This window comes from Symphalangus syndactylus, chromosome 16 (genome assembly GCF_028878055.3).
Source record: "Symphalangus syndactylus isolate Jambi chromosome 16, NHGRI_mSymSyn1-v2.1_pri, whole genome shotgun sequence".
Taxonomy (NCBI): domain Eukaryota; kingdom Metazoa; phylum Chordata; class Mammalia; order Primates; family Hylobatidae; genus Symphalangus; species Symphalangus syndactylus.
The window spans coordinates 67,462,466-67,480,190 of record NC_072438.2 but is presented as its reverse complement, the minus strand read 5'-3'; the positions used below and the strand labels follow the sequence as shown (position 1 = coordinate 67,480,190).

Below are 17,725 nucleotides of genomic sequence, written 5' to 3'. Positions count from 1 at the left end.
AAAAATACAAAAATCAGCCAGGCGTGGTGGCGCATGCCTGTAATCCCAGCTACTCAGGAGGCTGAGGCAGGAGAATCGCTTGAACCCAGGAGGCAGAGGTTGCAGTAAGCCAAGATCACGCCACTACACTCCAGCCTGGGCGACAGTGAGACTCCGTCTCAAAAAAAAAGAAAAAAAAAAAATTAGCCAGGCGTGAGGCACATGCCAGTGGTTCCAGCTACCTCATTTCCCAGCAGACTCATTTCTCAGAATTTATCTTAAAGAAATTATTAGTAATGCTCACAAATATTTAGGTACACTGCAGCATTATTTAAAATAGTAAATACATGGCAACAAAATGTACAATAATGGGAAAAAGATTCAATAGATTTTTTTAAGTTTATTGGCACTGGAAAATATTCCTCATAATATTAAATTTATAAGACTATCCAGCTCTGGTAATATATACATATACATGTGTCAAAAGGCCCTAGACAAAAAAACTAAACTTGTAAGTGATTTTGTTTCCTTTCTACTTTTCCATATTTTCAAAATTGCCTAATATGAATATGTATTACTTCCTTAATGAACACAAAAATTTAAAAAGATAAAAATCAGAAAGTAAGCCAAGCACAGTGGCTCACACCTATATAATCCCAACACTTTGGGAGGCCAAGGTGGGTGGATTGCTTGAGCCCAGGAAGTCAAGATCAGCCTGGGCAACATGGTGAGATCCCATCTCTACAAAAAACACCAAAATTAGCTGGGCATGGTGGCACACACCTGTAGTCCCAGCTACTCACGAGGCTGAGGTGGGAGGATGGCTTGAGCCCAGGCGGCAGAGGTCAGATAAGCTAAGATCACTCAACCACACTCCAGCCTCGGCAACAGAATAAGACCATATCTCAAAAAAAAAAAAAAAAAAAAAAAAACTCACAAAATAAGACATTCATAAACAGTGGCTGAAACAATCAAGAATGAAATTGTTATCAACTCTATTTAGAAATTTCAAATACATTGGGCCTTTCAGACGCATTCATATATACAGTAAACATCTAGCAGTCTACCACCCTATAACCATTATAAATACATTACATGTTCATTCATATATATCTTTCCCTCTGGTTATTGCCTAATTTAAATATACCTCTTTGAAAAAGTCAATCTAGATACTCTGCAATCTCTTAGATTTTTTTTTTTTTTTTTTTTTTTTGAGACAGAGTCTGGCTCTGTCGCCCAGGCTGGAGTGCAGTGGTGCCACCTTGACTCACTGCAAGCTCCGCCTCCCAGGTTCATGCCATTCTCCTGCCTCAGAGCTGGGCCTACAGGCGCCCGCCACCAAGCCCAGCTAATTTTTTTGTATTTTTAGTAGAGACGGGGTTACACCATGTTAGCCAGGATGGTCTCATCTCCTGACCTCGTGATCCGCCCACCTCAGCCTCCCAAAGTGCTGGGATTACAGGTGTGAGCCACTGTGCCCAGCTCAGATTTTTTAAAAGACTAAAAATATCTTGGAAAATGATTTTTATGATTTCACTAAACTGCTGTAAGCAATAGTTAACATACTAAGGAAAAACACTTGGGTACCTAAAATTACGTTTAACAAATATGGTTGTAAGAAAGCAATGATATTGTCAGCCCAGCAGGCAATTACTATACTGTTAAATCCTGGGGATTCTAAGATTTAAAAACAAACAAACAAAAAACCTCAACATAGTCCCTGCTATTGGGAAGCTGAGAGTCCAAAATCCAACATAATATACTTAATCGCCAGAGAGGTAGAACAACCAACTTTTATGTATAAGCAATTTCATGTCTACACTATAAATACAAACTAACAAGAAAATATACTGAATTCTGTAGTCCTAGCCATTCGAGGTGGCTGAGGTAGAAGGATTACTTGAGCTCAGGGGTTTGAAGCCAGCCTGGCAACATAGGGAGACCCTGTCTCTTTTTAAAAATAAAAAGAAAGAAAAAAAAAGCATACCTGAAAAATCTTTATTTTCTTTTACAGGCAGTTGGGACCATCTCAGGATTTCTCTTGCTAGCTGATCACACAATCCTTGAGCATCATTTAAATTATAGCTATAGAGGTGGCAGTATAAGAGAGAAAGATAATAGCGTATCTGAAGAAAATACGTCCTTCTTCCTCCTGAAACAAGAAGTAAGCTTACCTTAAAAGTATGTAAGCAAAGGAATGCCCTTGGTGTAGTGCTCAATTGACAGGAGTGTGTAGTTTGTGAAAATTCATCAAGTTGTACACTCATGATATGTAAACTTTTCTGTATCTGTTTCACACTTCAATAAGTGATTTTTTTAACAGGTGATCTGGGTGCATTATATCCCCAAATAAAATTGGAATTATTTTACTCAGAAAGAATGGATAAGAGGTAGGCAACCAGCAGTTTCAGTCTTCAGATATGTAAAGGCAGTTGTCAGGGGCTCCTATCTTATATATTTTTTTTAACATACTTTGCTCTTTTTCATTTTAAATTCTAAACAATTTCTTTTCTTTCATCACACCCTAGGATGACTTAGATTTTATCCAAAGAAAGCTGCAAATTCTTATCATCTTAGCATTAAGGTCTACTAATAACTTTTATCTCAAGTATACACAGTATGAAACTAAAGGGAACATGCCACAAAAAACTCCAAGGAACCATATGTATATCAAGGGGATGGCCAAAGAGACTTACTGAAGCAGAAGAAGCAGTTATCCAATAAGATAGGAGCCCCTGACAACTGCCTTTACATATCTTAAGACTGAAAATGCTGGTTGCCTACCTCTTATCCATTCTTTCTGAGTAAAATAATTACAATTTTATTTGGGGATATAATGCACCCAGATCACAATTTCTCCCTAGATGTGGCCATGTAAAAATGTGACTATGTTCTGATTCAAGAGATAATATTGTATACAATTTCCAGAAAAGCTGCTTCAAGAAAGGTAAATCAGCTAGGAAATGCAACCTTTCTAGCTCTTCCAACCTTTGTCCTATTTGCTGCCTAGAACATGGATGTGATAGCTGAAGGTCCAGGAACCATCTTAGCCTGTGTAATGGCCTTAAGATTGGAAGCAATGCACTAAAGATGATGCAGCAGAAAAACTAAAGGAGACTGGGGCCTTGGTGATACCATGGAAACACCAAATCAGCCCCAAACTGCAACTTCTGTCCTCCTTTCACAAAGGAAAGCCACTCTTTCTCTGTTGAAGCCACTGCTACTTTCAGTCTCCATTACTGGAAGCCATTCCTAATGGATGTAGTTGTAAATGAAATTAAACAAAATGTCCATAATGGAACTCATTACAAAAACTTTTCCACATCCAGAACTTCAGATCTCAGTGAATGCTGCTCTTCTTCATCCAGATGGACAATCCCCAAGTCAGAGAACTACACTAGCCTTCTTTCTCCAAATCTACTCAATCACAAGTAGATTGATCAAGCCTATTAAATAACTGTCAAATGTAATCTCTGTTCTCCATTACCCTTGACATTGCCTCGGTTTCAAGCCTCCTCATCTGACTGATTTTCTTGCCTCCAAGTAAAACCCACGTCCCTGTATCATAGTCCTGCAACTGACCTTCCACAACTGTACCAAAGTGATCTTTCTAAATGGCCTATCCTTATTTGTAGAAGTCCCTTTCCTACCTAAAGTGTCTTAACTGATTCCACTGTCTTCAAGATAAAATCTTAATTCCTTACCACTCCATTAAAGACCCTCCTTCATCATCTGTTGTCCATCTGCCTCTCAAGTTAGCTCTTATGATCCTATCACCAATATCACATATACATATATCACATAATCTAGTTCTACTAAACTACTTGTTTACCAAATTGCCATGGTTTCTCAGGCCTTTTTGGTTTTGGAATACTATATACTCTGTTAAGCCATTCCCATGACCTTAATTGGCCAATCCCTACTCAATTTTAAATGTCAACTCCAAGAGGCTTTCCCCAGACTGATGCTTGCACTCCAGCCTGATTGTATTGAGGTGTTCTTCTGTGCTCCCTAAACATCTACCATAAAACATAATGAGAAAAGTGACTGTAGGCAACTTGAAGGTAAAGTTATTTATTTCAGTTAACCCTAGTGCCTAATACAGTGCTGGGCACATAGCAGGCACTCAACAAATACTGGTTAAGTAAATGAATTAATGAAATATACAAAGCCACAGCAGTCAGAAAATAAACGTAATAATAGACCAAATCTGACCACGTAGGAGTTGCAGTCAGGGTTCCAGGGTCACCAGCTGAGAACCTCTGTCATCTCAGCCACACCCTCAGCTCTATATCATAAAAGCTAAAACTTGTTTCTAACATCCACACCCCATATCCTTATCAAAAACTCCACGAAGCCCATACTTAATGCAACGATACGTTTAACTTATATATAATTCTTAAAGTTAAATTACTTAAAGGCAAAAAGCCCTCGCTCCATGTTTCTCTAAGTCTGTAAGAAGGTGGTGAAATATATGACCTATAGTTTCCTATTGAGATACTTGCAGTCTCTCTAAATGACAAAAAAAAAAAAAAAAAAAAACACATTATTTAGGATCTAAATCTCATTTTTCCCATCAACAATCAACCACAGGCTTTATCACAAATCAAAGAAAGGACAGAAGGAGACTTACCTACAGATCACTGAAAAGATTTTTAGTGTTACCAATTCCAAGGTTAAGAATAATTTTAAATAAGTATTCATGAGTGTCAAGTTGCCTACAACATGTATTCTATTTGGCATTAGGATATCATAAGCACTCTGAAATTTAGAATTATTTTTAAGGTCTATGGCAAGCTAAAAGATGTCCTGCTAATATAATGGCACATATTTTTTGGAATTTAGAATTACTGTTAAGGTCTACAGCAAGCTAAAAAGAGTCCTGCTAATATTATGGCACATATTTTTTAACACTCTCCTACCTTTCTCTTCGATTTCTTGTAGAGCTTTTTTCCACAGCTGAACAGACTTTTCATATGATCCTAATAAGAAACATTCTTCCCCTAGAAAGTTTTTAACCAACAATTAGTCATAGTTATATTACTTCATAAAAATTAACTTTGTTTTAAAATTCAGTTAATGGAGCTCAGCCAGAAATTATTTTGAAAAACAAATCATTACAACCAATTAGAAATTCAAAGTCTGGTTAACTATGTCATTTATTCATGGAGTTAGAAAATATTCGTAAGATACTGACCATTGATAGATTTAAGCTCTAAGGTTTGATTCAAGCAATTTCCAGTACTTTGTAGGTTAGCCTGCAAATGACATAACAGGGACTTGACAGTAGATGCTTCATGTGTCATCTTTTCAGTTAACTGGCTATCAGCTTCAGGAACTCTTCGATTTAATTGTTCTTGATACCATAAAGTTTTTTTGTACAGTATTCTCCAGAGAATAAGCAATCTGCACATAAAATCAGGTAATTATCAAAAGCAAATTTCAGGCTAATGATGAGTTTAGCCTCCTTTTTAGCCTATTTTTTTTTTTTTTGCCTGTATTCTTCATCAGTATAACATACGTACAAACTGATCACATTTAAATATAGTGCAAAATAAAATGATCAAAAAAGGCCTTATATAAAATCTTCGTAAATATTTTAAGCACCTGTAACCTTTTTTTTTTTTTTTTTTAAGACACAAGGTCTCACTACATTGCTCAGACTGACCTCAAACTCCTGGGCCCAAGCGATCGCCCTACCTCAGCCTCCTGAACAGGTGAGATTACAGGTATGTGCCACTGCACTCCAGCCTGGGAGACAGGGTCTTGCTCTGTTGACCAGGCTGAATTGCAGTGGCTCCATCACAGCTTACTGTAGCCTCAACCTCCTGGGCTCAAGCAATCCTCCCATCTCAGCCTCCCAGGCAGCTGGGACCACAGGTGCACCACACTGTTTTTTTCTTTCTTTTCAGGTAAGGTCTCCTTCTGTCGCCCATGCTGGAATGCAGTAGCGTGATATCTGCTCAACCTCTGCCTCCTGGACTCAAGTGATCCTCCCACCTCAGCCTCCTGGGTCGCTGGGATTACAGGCACATGCCAACAGGCCTGGCTAATTTTTTAGTTGCGGAGTTTCATCGTGTTGCCCAAGCTAGTCCTGAGATCCAGTGATCCACCTGCCTCAGCCTCCCAAAGTGCTGGATTACAGGCGTGAGTCACTGCGCCCAGCCTAATTTTTTTAAGAGGTCATTCTGGCCGGGCGTGGTGGCTCACGCCTATAATCCCAGCACTTTGGGAGGCTGAAGCAGGCGGATCACCTGAGGTCAGGAGTTCTAGATCAGCCTGGCCAACATGGTGAAACCCTGGTCTGTACTAAAAATACAAAAATTGGCCGAGTGTGGTGGCAGGCACCTGTAATCCCAGCTACTTGGGAGACTGAGGCAGGAGAATCACTTGAACCTAGGAGGCGGAGGTTGCAGTGAGCCGAGATTGCGTCGTCGCACTCCAGCCTGGGGGACAAGAGTGGACTCCATCTCAAAAAAAAAAAAAAAAAAGAGGTAATTTTTTATCAGTACTTAACTAAACCAAAATCTTTCAACATCATGGTTTTCCGAGACTAAGAAAATATGTATTGTACAACATTTGGCATAAATCTTACAATTTTTTTTGGCAAACTAAAAGTGTATACATTTTTTTTTTTTTTGAGACGGAGTCTCGCTCTGTCGCCCAGGCTGGAGTGCAGTGGCGCAATCTCGGCTCACTGCAAGCTCCGCCTCCCGGGTTCACGCCATTCTCCTGCCTCAGCCTCCAGAGTAGCTGGTACTACAGGCGCCCACCACCACACCTGGCTAATTTTTTGTATTTTTAGTAAAGACGGGGTTCACTGTGTTAGCCAGGATGGTCTCGATCTCCTGACCTCGTGATCCGCCCACCTCGGCCTCCCAAAGTGCTGGGATTACAGGCATGAGCCACCGTGCCCAGCCAAGTGTATGTATTTATCACGTATAACATGACATATTTAACATGTTTTGAAACATGTACTTAAATATTTAAAAAAATAAAATCTATAATGCTGAGTGCTAACAGATACAAGGTTTCTTTCTGGGGTGATAAAAACGTTCTGGAATTAGTGCTAATAGTTTCACAACCTTATAAATATACTGACAAACACTGAATAGTACATTTTAAAATGATGAATTTTACAATATGGGAATTGTAGCTCAGTTTCTAAAAAAGTAAAAAAAACTAATAGTATCCCAGTATTAAAATAAGTGATTATACCTGTGTCCTGGCTGTTGCACAGGATTTACTACTTGAGGATGAATCTTGAGAAATGAGTTCCAAGACCAGTTTTTCTGAAAACCACTATCTCGAAACATTTGAAAAATAGGTACCACCAATGAGTCTTGAGCTGTTATTTTACTTCCATCAGCTGATGCTGAAATAACTTCAGGTTGAAGAATGTATACACCATTTAAATTGTCAGCTACCATTTTGAGTAAATAAAAACAGGCTAAAAGTTTCTCTGAAAATAACTGACCCTTTTGTTGCTGAGTCAGCAAAAGTTTTATAGTATTTGAGGTCAGCTTTATCAAATGCCCCACATCTTGTTTGTATCTTATATCCCAATAATGGATTGATAAACACTGATGAAAAAGTTGAAAGATACAAAGTATCCATGCATTATGTCTTGAGCTTTTGCTTAAAAAAAGATCAATTTTGGGAAAAGGACATTTTATAAATTGAAGAATGTAAAAAAAATGAGTGATACAAGCTACTATGTAATTTAACATTAAATTTTTTTCTGTCACAGTTTTTGAAATTCCTATAGTCCATGCTGCAAGTAGATTTTTCTGGATAGAATGCAGTTCTGTAATGGTTCTATCTGTCTCCTCACTATCATCCTTTGCATGTATCGTATCAAACATAGATGCAAATTCCAATCTTCCTTCCTTCATACTACTACACAGCACATCATCTCTTTTGTTCCAAAAAGGAAATAAGTTGTCTGGAAAGTGTCTGCCTTCGTTAGTTTCTTCTGCTTCAAAATCCTAAAACATGAGGGGAAAAAAATGATAATACCATTTAATACCTTATCAATAGAATCACTTTGGCATTCTTAAATTTCTCTTCCCTTTAACAAGAGAAAAACAGAATACGTTTCTTGGAATAAAGTCATAATTGTTCAAAGTAAATAAAATTCTGCTACTAAGTACCTGAAAATCTGCTGTATTTTCATTTAAATTTATTGTTTCTTCTGCCTGCAAGAATTTGGGGACAGTGAAATCGGCTGAACTTTCATTTCCTTGGTGTTTTAACAGGCTAGACCTTAGGGAATTCAGTGATCGCAAGTTCAGTCCTTTGCCTTTTGGCTAAAGAAGAAAAGATGAAAGATTTCCAAGAGCAAAATGTTATCTGTAATTCTATTATAAGCAATGATAAATTCTTTTTTTTTTTTTTTTTTTTTTTTTTTTTTTTTTCGAGACGGAGTCTCGCTCTGTCGCCCAGGCTGGAGTGCAGTGGCACGATCTCGGCTCACTGCAAGCTCCGCCTCCCGGGTTCACGCCATTCTCCTGCCTCAGCCTCTCCGAGTAGCTGGGACTACAGGCGCCCGCCACCACGCCCGGCTAATTTTTTTGTATTTTTAGTAGAGACGGGGTTTCACCGTGGTCTCGATCTCCTGACCTCGTGATCCGCCCGCCTCGGCCTCCCAAAGTGCTGGGATTACAAGCGTGAGCCACCGCGCCCGGCAAGCAATGATAAATTCTATAGACAACTGTATACAATTCAAGGACATTAGTGTCAGTAAAGTTTTAAATTTGAAAAGAAAAAGGCAACTTTTCCCAATGATATAAAAAAGCACTATACCTTAGACAATATCACACTTTGATATATTTTCTCAAGCCTCTGGGTTGAATCAAGTAGAAGTGATCTCACGTGTACTGATGGAGATAGGCTATCAAGAAGTCGAAGGGTTGTGACCATATATCCATCAGATATAACGAGGTAGGGTAACCGTGAGTGTGCTTTTATAGAAAATCTCTGTCTCATAGGGTCACTATCAGAAGCTGATGAATCAACAGAATTATTTGAATCTTGAAACGTAAACTGCTGTGGTCTAGTAAACAAACATCAAAATACAAGAATCAGTAAGAGAAAGATCTTAAGGAAAACAATAATGTTTTTCAAAAAAAAAAGAAAAAGTTACAGAACAATGAAAAAGCAAGCAGGTGAAACACACAAAAAATATTAAATGTGTTTATATCTTTCAGGAAAACATAACACAGTGATTAAGACAAAATAATATATAGGTTCACGTGTTTTAAAATTTTCCTAAATGGTAGCATTTATTCTATTTTGTATTTATCTACATACAACCTATTTCAGAAAATAATTCAGACAGTTTATTTTTACTATTAAAGAGAGTTAAATAGTTAACTTTCCTCTTACCATATATTTAAATATGCTTACACAAATAAAATTATGAGCTATCAGTATACTTTTTATTAAAGAGGAGAAAGAAAAAAGTTGAGAAGATTTGGAGAGAATGGTGGTGAGTGAAATTTTACCTATTTAAATTTGAGTTTCCACTTAACTTAAACATACATTATTGTTATTATGATGTACCTGATTCTGATTACTTAATATCACTCCTTATTAAAGTTGGGGCTTTACAAATATAAAAGGACAAAACCATCAAAGTATATTGTAATTTTTTTCTGGTTAGGCAACTATTCAAATATTGATTTTTTTTATTAGCCAAATGGCAACAATAGAAAATTGGTAATTATAGGACATACACCCCACAGACATCTGTAGAACCATTAAAAATAACGCCTAACATGGACAGATGTAAAAGATATACTGTTAAATCAAAAATGGAAAACAGTAAACAGGATATATCACATTATCTAGTTTTTAAAAAAGAAACTAATATTGCTATTATCATTGTTATATGAATATTTTTAAAATTTGGGGGACGACATACTAAAATGTTAGTAATTGTTACCTTTGAAGTATAGGATTACAAGTATTTAGTTTTCCATATTATTTAGTTTTGTAACATTTGATTTTTGAGTGCTAAAATAAATAATGAATACTATACTTTCATAATCAGAAAAAAAGCAGTTTGGAAGGCCCCAAATATTAATTTTAAAGGAGAATATGAGAAAATTCTAATGAATTATGAATTAGACCATAACAAGTAAGGAAAAAATACTTTCACTGCAGGAAGTGACACGTTTTTCCATTAGCATTGCCAATTGCCAAAAATTGTCATTTTTGGGAGGCCGAGGCGGGTGGATCACGAGGTCAGGAGTTCGAGACCATCCTGGCCAACATGGTGAAACCCCGTCTCTACTAAAAATACAAAAAAATTAGCCGGGTGTGGTGGTGGGCGCCTGTAGTCCCAGCTACTCAGGAGGCTGAGGCAGGAGAATGGCGTGAACCCGGGAGGTGGGGCTTGCAGTGAGCCGAGATGGCGCCACCACACTCCAGCCTCGGGGACAGAGCAAGACTCTGTCTAAAAAGATAAATAAATAAATAAATAATAAAAATAAATATAATCAAGGACACACCCTACCTCAGTTTCCTTTCTATAAAGCAAACGGAATAGATTAATTTCAAAGGTCTTTTCCAACTTTTCTATCTTGTAAATAGTTATGCATATGTGCCTAGCCACATATAATCAACATCAATAATAACAAATATTTACTGAGCACTAACTTTATGCCAGACTGTGCTGATTTATAATTACGTATTATCTTACTTCATTCTCTATACCCTAAGACACAATTAGTGTCACACTCATTTCACAATAAAAGAAACTGAGGCTTAAAGAATAACCTTTCTGCAAGATTGGAGATCAAAAGAAATTTTTAAAAATAAAAAAATTGGTCGAGTGCGGTGGCTCATGCCTGTACTTCTAGCACTTTGGGAGGCCAAGGCGGGTGGATCTCCTGAGGTCAGGAGTTCGAGACCAGCCTGACCAACCTGGTGAAACCCCGTCTCTACTAAAAATACAAAATTAGCCAGGCGTGGTGGCACACGCCTGTAATCCCAGCTACTTGAGAGGCCGAGGCAGGAGAATCGCTTGAACCCGGGAGAGGGGGCAGTAGTGAGCCAAGATCACACCACTGCACCCCAGCCTGGGCAACAAAAGCGAAACTCCGTCTCAAGAAAAAAAATAAGTAAAAATAAGAATGAAAATTTAAAAACTGGGGCCGGGCGCGGTGGCTCACGCCTGTAATCCCAGTACTTTGGGAGGCCGAGGCGGGTGGATCACGAGGTCAGGAGATAGAGACCATGGTGAAACCCCGTCTCTACTAAAAATACAAAAAATTAGCCAGGCTTGGTGGCAGGCGCCTGTAGTCCCAGCTACTCGGGAGGCTGAGGCAGAAGAATGGCGTGAACCCGGGAGGCAGAGCTTGCAGTGAGCCGAGATCGCACCACTGCACTCCAGCCTGGGCGACAGCGAGACTCTGTCTCAAAAAAAAAAAAAAGAAAATTGAAAAATTGAAAAAAAAAAAAAAATTGAAAAAAAAAAGTCATACAACTAATAAGTAAAGGAACCCATATGTGAATCTTGATCTGACTCCAAAGCCAAATTGCTACTTCATCTCACAAGTAAAAATTATAATATGACACATGCTATGCAAGTAACAAAATATCACATGTATCCCATAAATATGTAAAATGTTGTATATCAATAAAAAATAAAAATAATCTTAAAACAACAACAAAAATTAAAATACGGCTAAATCATACAGTTTTCTATCCATTTCCAATAACTTTTTCCCTTTGGGAAAAAAGTAGATAAATCCATATGTCAAGTTAATTTTGAGTTATTAATTTTCTAAGTGCTATTATTTTATAACAATAAATGCTATATCATACTTTTATTAACTTTTATATCAAAGAAGATAATTTTTCGTGCTATTAAATATTTAAATAACTTATACTTACATAGTCACAATGTCAAATTTTCACCAGGATTAAGCCACAAAAAGAAATAGAAGAAAACTATAAATAAGAAACAGATATTGAGATGACAGACTCAAAGAAAAAGTAAGACAATTTGAAAGATGAAATTTTTTTTAATACACATTAAAAGTAATACAAAACAGAAAAAAATTTATAAACAAATTAACACAATTCAAATGTCTCACCTATACGTTATTAGTGGATGAAGAGGAATAAATTCTGCTGGCCCAAATTCTATAGAGCAACCAAATGTAATTAATGTTAGCAATTCACCTTGGCAGGTCAATAAAACCAGAGAGCCACGTTTTAACATACAAGCCAGAAAAAGACTATCATGCGTCCAGCTGATATCGCCTACCCAGTAGGACCTATAATAAATAAGAGACAACATGTTTAGAAGAGATACTTTACAATGTCTATGATGATTTAAAATGGGCTGTACCAAGCAGAGGTGTGAAAGTTCAAAAAATGAGGGCAAAAGAATGACCAGTAGTAGACAATTGCCATACACATTTCATGAATTTTACTTCCTAGAACAAAAAAGGAGTTTGTTCATAAACATCTATTTCAACAATATTCCAATTAGAAATTCAAAAGCAATTAAAAAACGAAAATATTCGGCCAGGCACGGTGGCTCAAGCCTGTAATCCCAGCACTTTGGGAGGCTGAGGCAGGCGGATCAACTGAGGTCAGGAGTTCAAGACCAGCCTGGCCAACATGGTGAAACCCCATCTCTACAAAAATACAAATAAGCCAGGCGTGGTGGCGGGTGCCCATAATCCCAGCTACTGGGGAGGCTGAGGTGGGAGAATGGCTTGAACTGGGGAGGCAGAGGTTGCAGTGAGCCAAGATCATACCACTGCACTCCAGTCTGGGCCACAGAGAAAAAATATATATATATATTCCTAAAGAACTGAGCTTTTTAGTCACTCACACATTAGAATGAATTTTAATCCTCGTAGAGTCTACAATCAAGATCTACTGATAGATTTCAAGGCCACATCTGTCCTCTCTGCAGGCTGTTAGAGTCCCTCTCAACAGCAGACTCTCCCTCTTCCCAAAGCTCTAACCGGTACTACTCCTTAACTATTTCATGATTTTTAAATTTATTTTATTTTTATTTTTTTAAATTTTATATTTTAACCTTTATTCCCTTCTTTTCACAGGTGTTGATATCTAATGATACTAATGTTTAATGAGAACAAACAGTAGGTCCTCCTCGGAAAATGACAGACACTAAATCAAAAAGACCACTAAACTGAGACTAATACTTTCAAAGTATTATGAATAATATGAATGAGAAATTTACCAAAGAGAAAGGAACTTGTGGAGAGTAAAAGAAAATGAAGAGGCAGGGCTACATAAACCTAAAAACTCTGAAAATGCATAGAACAGCATAGAAAAGTATTCAGAAAAGGAAGTTCAAAGCTGTAAGAGGAAATTCTCCTACTCGGTAATTTTGCATGGATCCTGGTGGTAGCTCATGTGCCATCCCAAATCAACATCTACGTTACTATTGACTCATATGTACAGGATGCATATGTAGGGACTTGTTTAAAAAACTTGGCTTGGCCAGGCACGGTGGCACAGGCCCATAATCCCAACACTTTGGGAGGCCGAGGCAGGTGGATCACGAGGTCAGGAATTCAAGACCAGCCTGGCCAAGATGGTGAAACCCCGTCTCCACTAAAAATACAAAAAAATTAGCCAGGCATGGTGGTGGGCACCTGTAATCCCAGCTACTCTGGAGGCTGAGGCAGAGAAGTGCTTGAACCCGGGAAGCAAAGGTTGCAGTGAGACGAGATCGCACCACTGCACTCCAGCCTGGGCAACAGAGCAAGACTCCGTCTTGGAAAAAAAAAAAAAGATTAGGCTCTCTCGGCCAGGTGCAGTGGCTGACATCTGTAATCACAGCATTTTGGGAGGCCAAGGTGGGAGAATTGCATAAGGTCAGGAGTTCAAGACCAGCCAGGGCAACATAGCAAGACCCTGGCTCTACCGAAAAAAAAACAAACAGTCGTGGTGGCATGCACCTGTAATCCCAGCTACTTGGGAGGTTGAGGCAGGCAGGGGGATAGCTTGAGGCAGGCAGGGGGATAGCTTGAGCCTAGAAGTTTGAGGCTGCAGTGAGCTATGATCACGCCATTGCACTCCAGCCCAGGTGACAGAGCAAGACCTTGTTGCAAAAAAAAAAAAAAAGGAAGACACTCAGATCAAGATGGCTGACTAGACACAGGTAGTATGTAACTCCTCCATGGAGAGGAACCATGGACTATCTACTTACTATTAAGTAGTAAGTAAGACTAAGAGTGGGAAAAGGCTCCTGAACACAGGGAAACAGTAAGAGAAAAATCCGCAGGGCTTCATACCCCAAAACAGGCTTTCATAATCTCTGAGTGGGAGAAACCCTCAACCCACTAGGGCCTTGGGCCTGACATATGGAGCTGCCTAAAGAATGCTCAGAGACATTGCTCCAGAAAGGGAAAGTACATGGAATCCTACAGGCATCCAAGCCTAGAGCAGCCTCAGAAAGCCTAGATACTGGGGATCTACAGACTTGGCTGCTGCTGCACCGCTTCAGGGAGGAAGACGGGAGACCAGGCACTCTCAGGCACTCCTGGGAGGCTCCCTATCACCCTGCTGTGGGCTGCTGTTGAGACTGAGATGTGAGCAGGCAGCACTCCTCACAGCTTCTTGCCTACACTGCTTGCCTGGGAGGGATACCACCCTCTCTGGTCCCAGGCCCAAGGTACCATTTTGACTGTTTACAGCTGGGCTACGTCCCACCCTTGGGCTGAGTTTGGGCTGAGGTGGCTGCAGGCACCACCCAACTCAGGGAACAGGGGAGACCAAGCTCTCTGAAGCACACTTAGGAGGATACCCAACACCCTGCCACAGAGCAGCTATGTCACTGGGGACTAGTCCCCCTAAACCATCACAACTTCCAGTAACTCCAATATGGACTACTTGGGTCCCATTGGGTTGCTTCACCACTACTACTGCCATCGCCCACACCATACCAGATACCCAGAGGCCTGAGAAACCGCTCACACACCTAGACCACCACTCCCACTACTAGCTTCTAAGCATGCTGCCTGGAAGCCCAAGAATCAGCCTTCAGGACCCACCAATACCAGGGCCAGTATAAGGTGGTCTAGGGCCTAAAAACAGGCACACTCACCCCACTGCTGCCACTACTAGGGCCTGAAGACTGGCTCAGTTGTTGTCCAAGTCCCTAACAAAACTTCACCATAACCTCAACTAATAACCATACCTTAAGCCACTGAGGAAATCACAGGTGCCACCAACCCTGTGTACTACTGAAGAAGTCATACAAAGATTACACTACAAGTAGGCAAAATCAAAGCCAAAGTATCCTACTCAATCAACAACATACATCCATCTTCAGGAAAAAAATTCTCCTCTATAAAAGCATTTTCAAAAAATTAAAACAAGCAACTGCTGTACCAGATGCACAGACATCAATGGAAGAACACAGAAAACGTAAGAAAAGCAAGGAAATATGACACCACCAAAGGACCACAAAAATTGTCCAGTAATAGATGCCAATCAAAAATAATTCCCCCAAAATGCCAGAGAAATAATCAAAATACTGATTTTGAAGAAGCTGAATGAGATGCAAGAAAATCTGAAAATCAATACAAAGAAATCAGAAAATCAATATGAACGAGAAATTTACCAAGGAGAAAGATTAAAAAAAAAAAAGAAACTCTGGAAATAAAAAATGAATTGAAGGAAATATAAAATACATTCAAAAGATTCAATAATAGACTACACCAAGCAAAAGAAAGAATCTCAGTCAGACAAAAATAAGAAAAAAAAAAAAAAAGAATGAACAAAGCCTTCGAGAGGTCTGGGACTACAAAAAGTGAGTGAACTTATAAATTATCAGTATTCCTGAAGGGTAAGAGAGATCAAAAAGTGCCAAAAACCTATTTAAAAGAATAATAAATGAAAACTTCCTAAGTCTAGCAAGAGAGTTAGACATCCAGATACAGGAGGCCCAGTGATCCCCAGGCAAATACATAGCAAAAAGGACTCCACCAGAGGCTATTATATTCAGAATGTGTTAAGTCAAAGGGAAAGAAAGAATTTTAAAATTAGCAAAAGAAAAGAGTCCAGTCACCTATAAAAGAAACTCATCAATTTCCTCTAGGTTTTGTAGTTTGTGAGTGTATTTATTTCAATAATAGTCTTAATAGTCGTAGTTCTGTGGTATCAACTATAATGTTTAGAACTGGAACAAGACAAGGATGCCTACTTTTACCACACCTATTCAACATAATGCTAGAAGTCCTGGTCAAAGCAATCAGGCAAGATAAAAAAATAAATAAAAGGCATCCAAATTATCACTCTTCACTGACAATATAATCTTATATCTAGAAAACCCTAAAGATTCCACAAAAACTCTTAGATTTGATAAATGAATATAGTAAGATTTCAGGATACTTTATATTAACAAGATGAATATACAGAAATCAGTAGAAAATACACTGATAACTATGTAGCCAAGGACTGAATCAAGAAGGCAATCCCATTAACATTAGCTACAAAAAATAAAAGAAAATACCTAGCAATATATTTAACCCAGAAGGTAAAAGATCTCTATGAGGAGAACACTGATAAAAGAAATTATAATTATAAAACACTGATAAAAGAAATTGTAGATGACATAAACAAATGGAAAAGCATCTCATGCTTATGGATTAAAAGGCCAGTATCATTAAAATGAACATACTGCCCAAATAAATCTACAGATTCAATGCAATCTCTATCAAATTACCAGCGCCATTTTTCACATAATTAGAAAAAACAATCCTAAAACTCATATGGAACCAAAAACAAAACAAAGCTGGAGGTATCATATTACCTAATTTCTTTTATTTTTTTTTGCAATGGAGTCTTGTTCTGTCGCCCAGGCTGGAGAGCAGTGGTGCGATTTCGACTCACTGCAACCTCTGCCTCCCAGGTTCAAGCCAGTCTCCTGCCTCAGCCTCCTGAGTAGCTGGGATTACAGGCGCACACCATCACACCAGCTAATTTTTGTATTTTTACTAGAGACAGGGTTTCACCATGTTGGTCAGGCTGGTCTCGAACTCCTGACCTCGTGATCCGCCCACCTCAGCCTCCCAAAGTGCTGGGATTACAGGCATGAGCCACTGTGCCCAGCATTTTTTTTTTTTTTTTTTTTGAGACAGTTTCACTCTTGTTGCCCAGGCTGGAGTGCAACGGTGCAATCTCAGCTCACCACAACCTCCACCTCCGGGGTTCAAGCGATTCTCTTGCCTCAGCCTCTTGAGTAGCTGGGATTACAGGCATGTACCACCACAACTGGCTAATTTTACAAAATCCAATTTAGTAGAGACAGGGTTTCTCCACGTTGGTCAGGATGGTCTCCAACTCCTGAACTCAGGAGTTGGCCTCCCAAAGTGCGTTAGCCACCACGCCCAGCCTACTAATTTCAAATTATACTACAAGGCTATAGTAGCCAAAACAGCATGGTACTGGTATAAAAACAGCACACAGATAAATGTAACAGAATACAGAACCCAGAAATAAAGCCACATACCTACAACCAACTGATCTTCAGCAAAGTCAATAAAAATATACACTGGGGAAAGGACATCCTATTCAATAAAAATAGTGCTGGGAAAATTGGATAGACGTGCAGAAGAATGAAACTGGACCCATACCTCTCATCATATACAAAAATTAACTCAAGATGGATTAAAGACCTAAACATAAGGCCTGAAACTATAAAAATCCTAGAAGAAAACCTAGGAAAAACTCTTCTGGACATTGGGCT

At 38.8% G+C, this 17,725-nt stretch overlaps 1 protein-coding gene across 6 annotated transcripts in view; it reads right to left on the bottom strand.

Moving 5' to 3' along the window:
* CPLANE1 (ciliogenesis and planar polarity effector complex subunit 1) overlaps positions 1-17,725 on the bottom strand; it is a 142,527-nt gene that overhangs the window by 111,758 nt on the left and 13,044 nt on the right. For all 6 annotated transcript variants that reach the window (XM_055245869.2, XM_055245870.2, XM_063619556.1 and 3 more), the window contains exons 9-15: positions 12,084-12,266; positions 8,785-9,034; positions 8,133-8,288; positions 7,198-7,967; positions 5,177-5,385; positions 4,902-4,982; positions 1,967-2,131 (exon numbers count right to left, since the gene is read on the bottom strand). In XM_055245869.2, the coding sequence (XP_055101844.1) occupies positions 1,967-2,131; positions 4,902-4,982; positions 5,177-5,385; positions 7,198-7,967; positions 8,133-8,288; positions 8,785-9,034; positions 12,084-12,266 (1,814 nt within the window). The remainder of the gene's footprint in view (positions 1-1,966; positions 2,132-4,901; positions 4,983-5,176; positions 5,386-7,197; positions 7,968-8,132; positions 8,289-8,784; positions 9,035-12,083; positions 12,267-17,725) is intronic.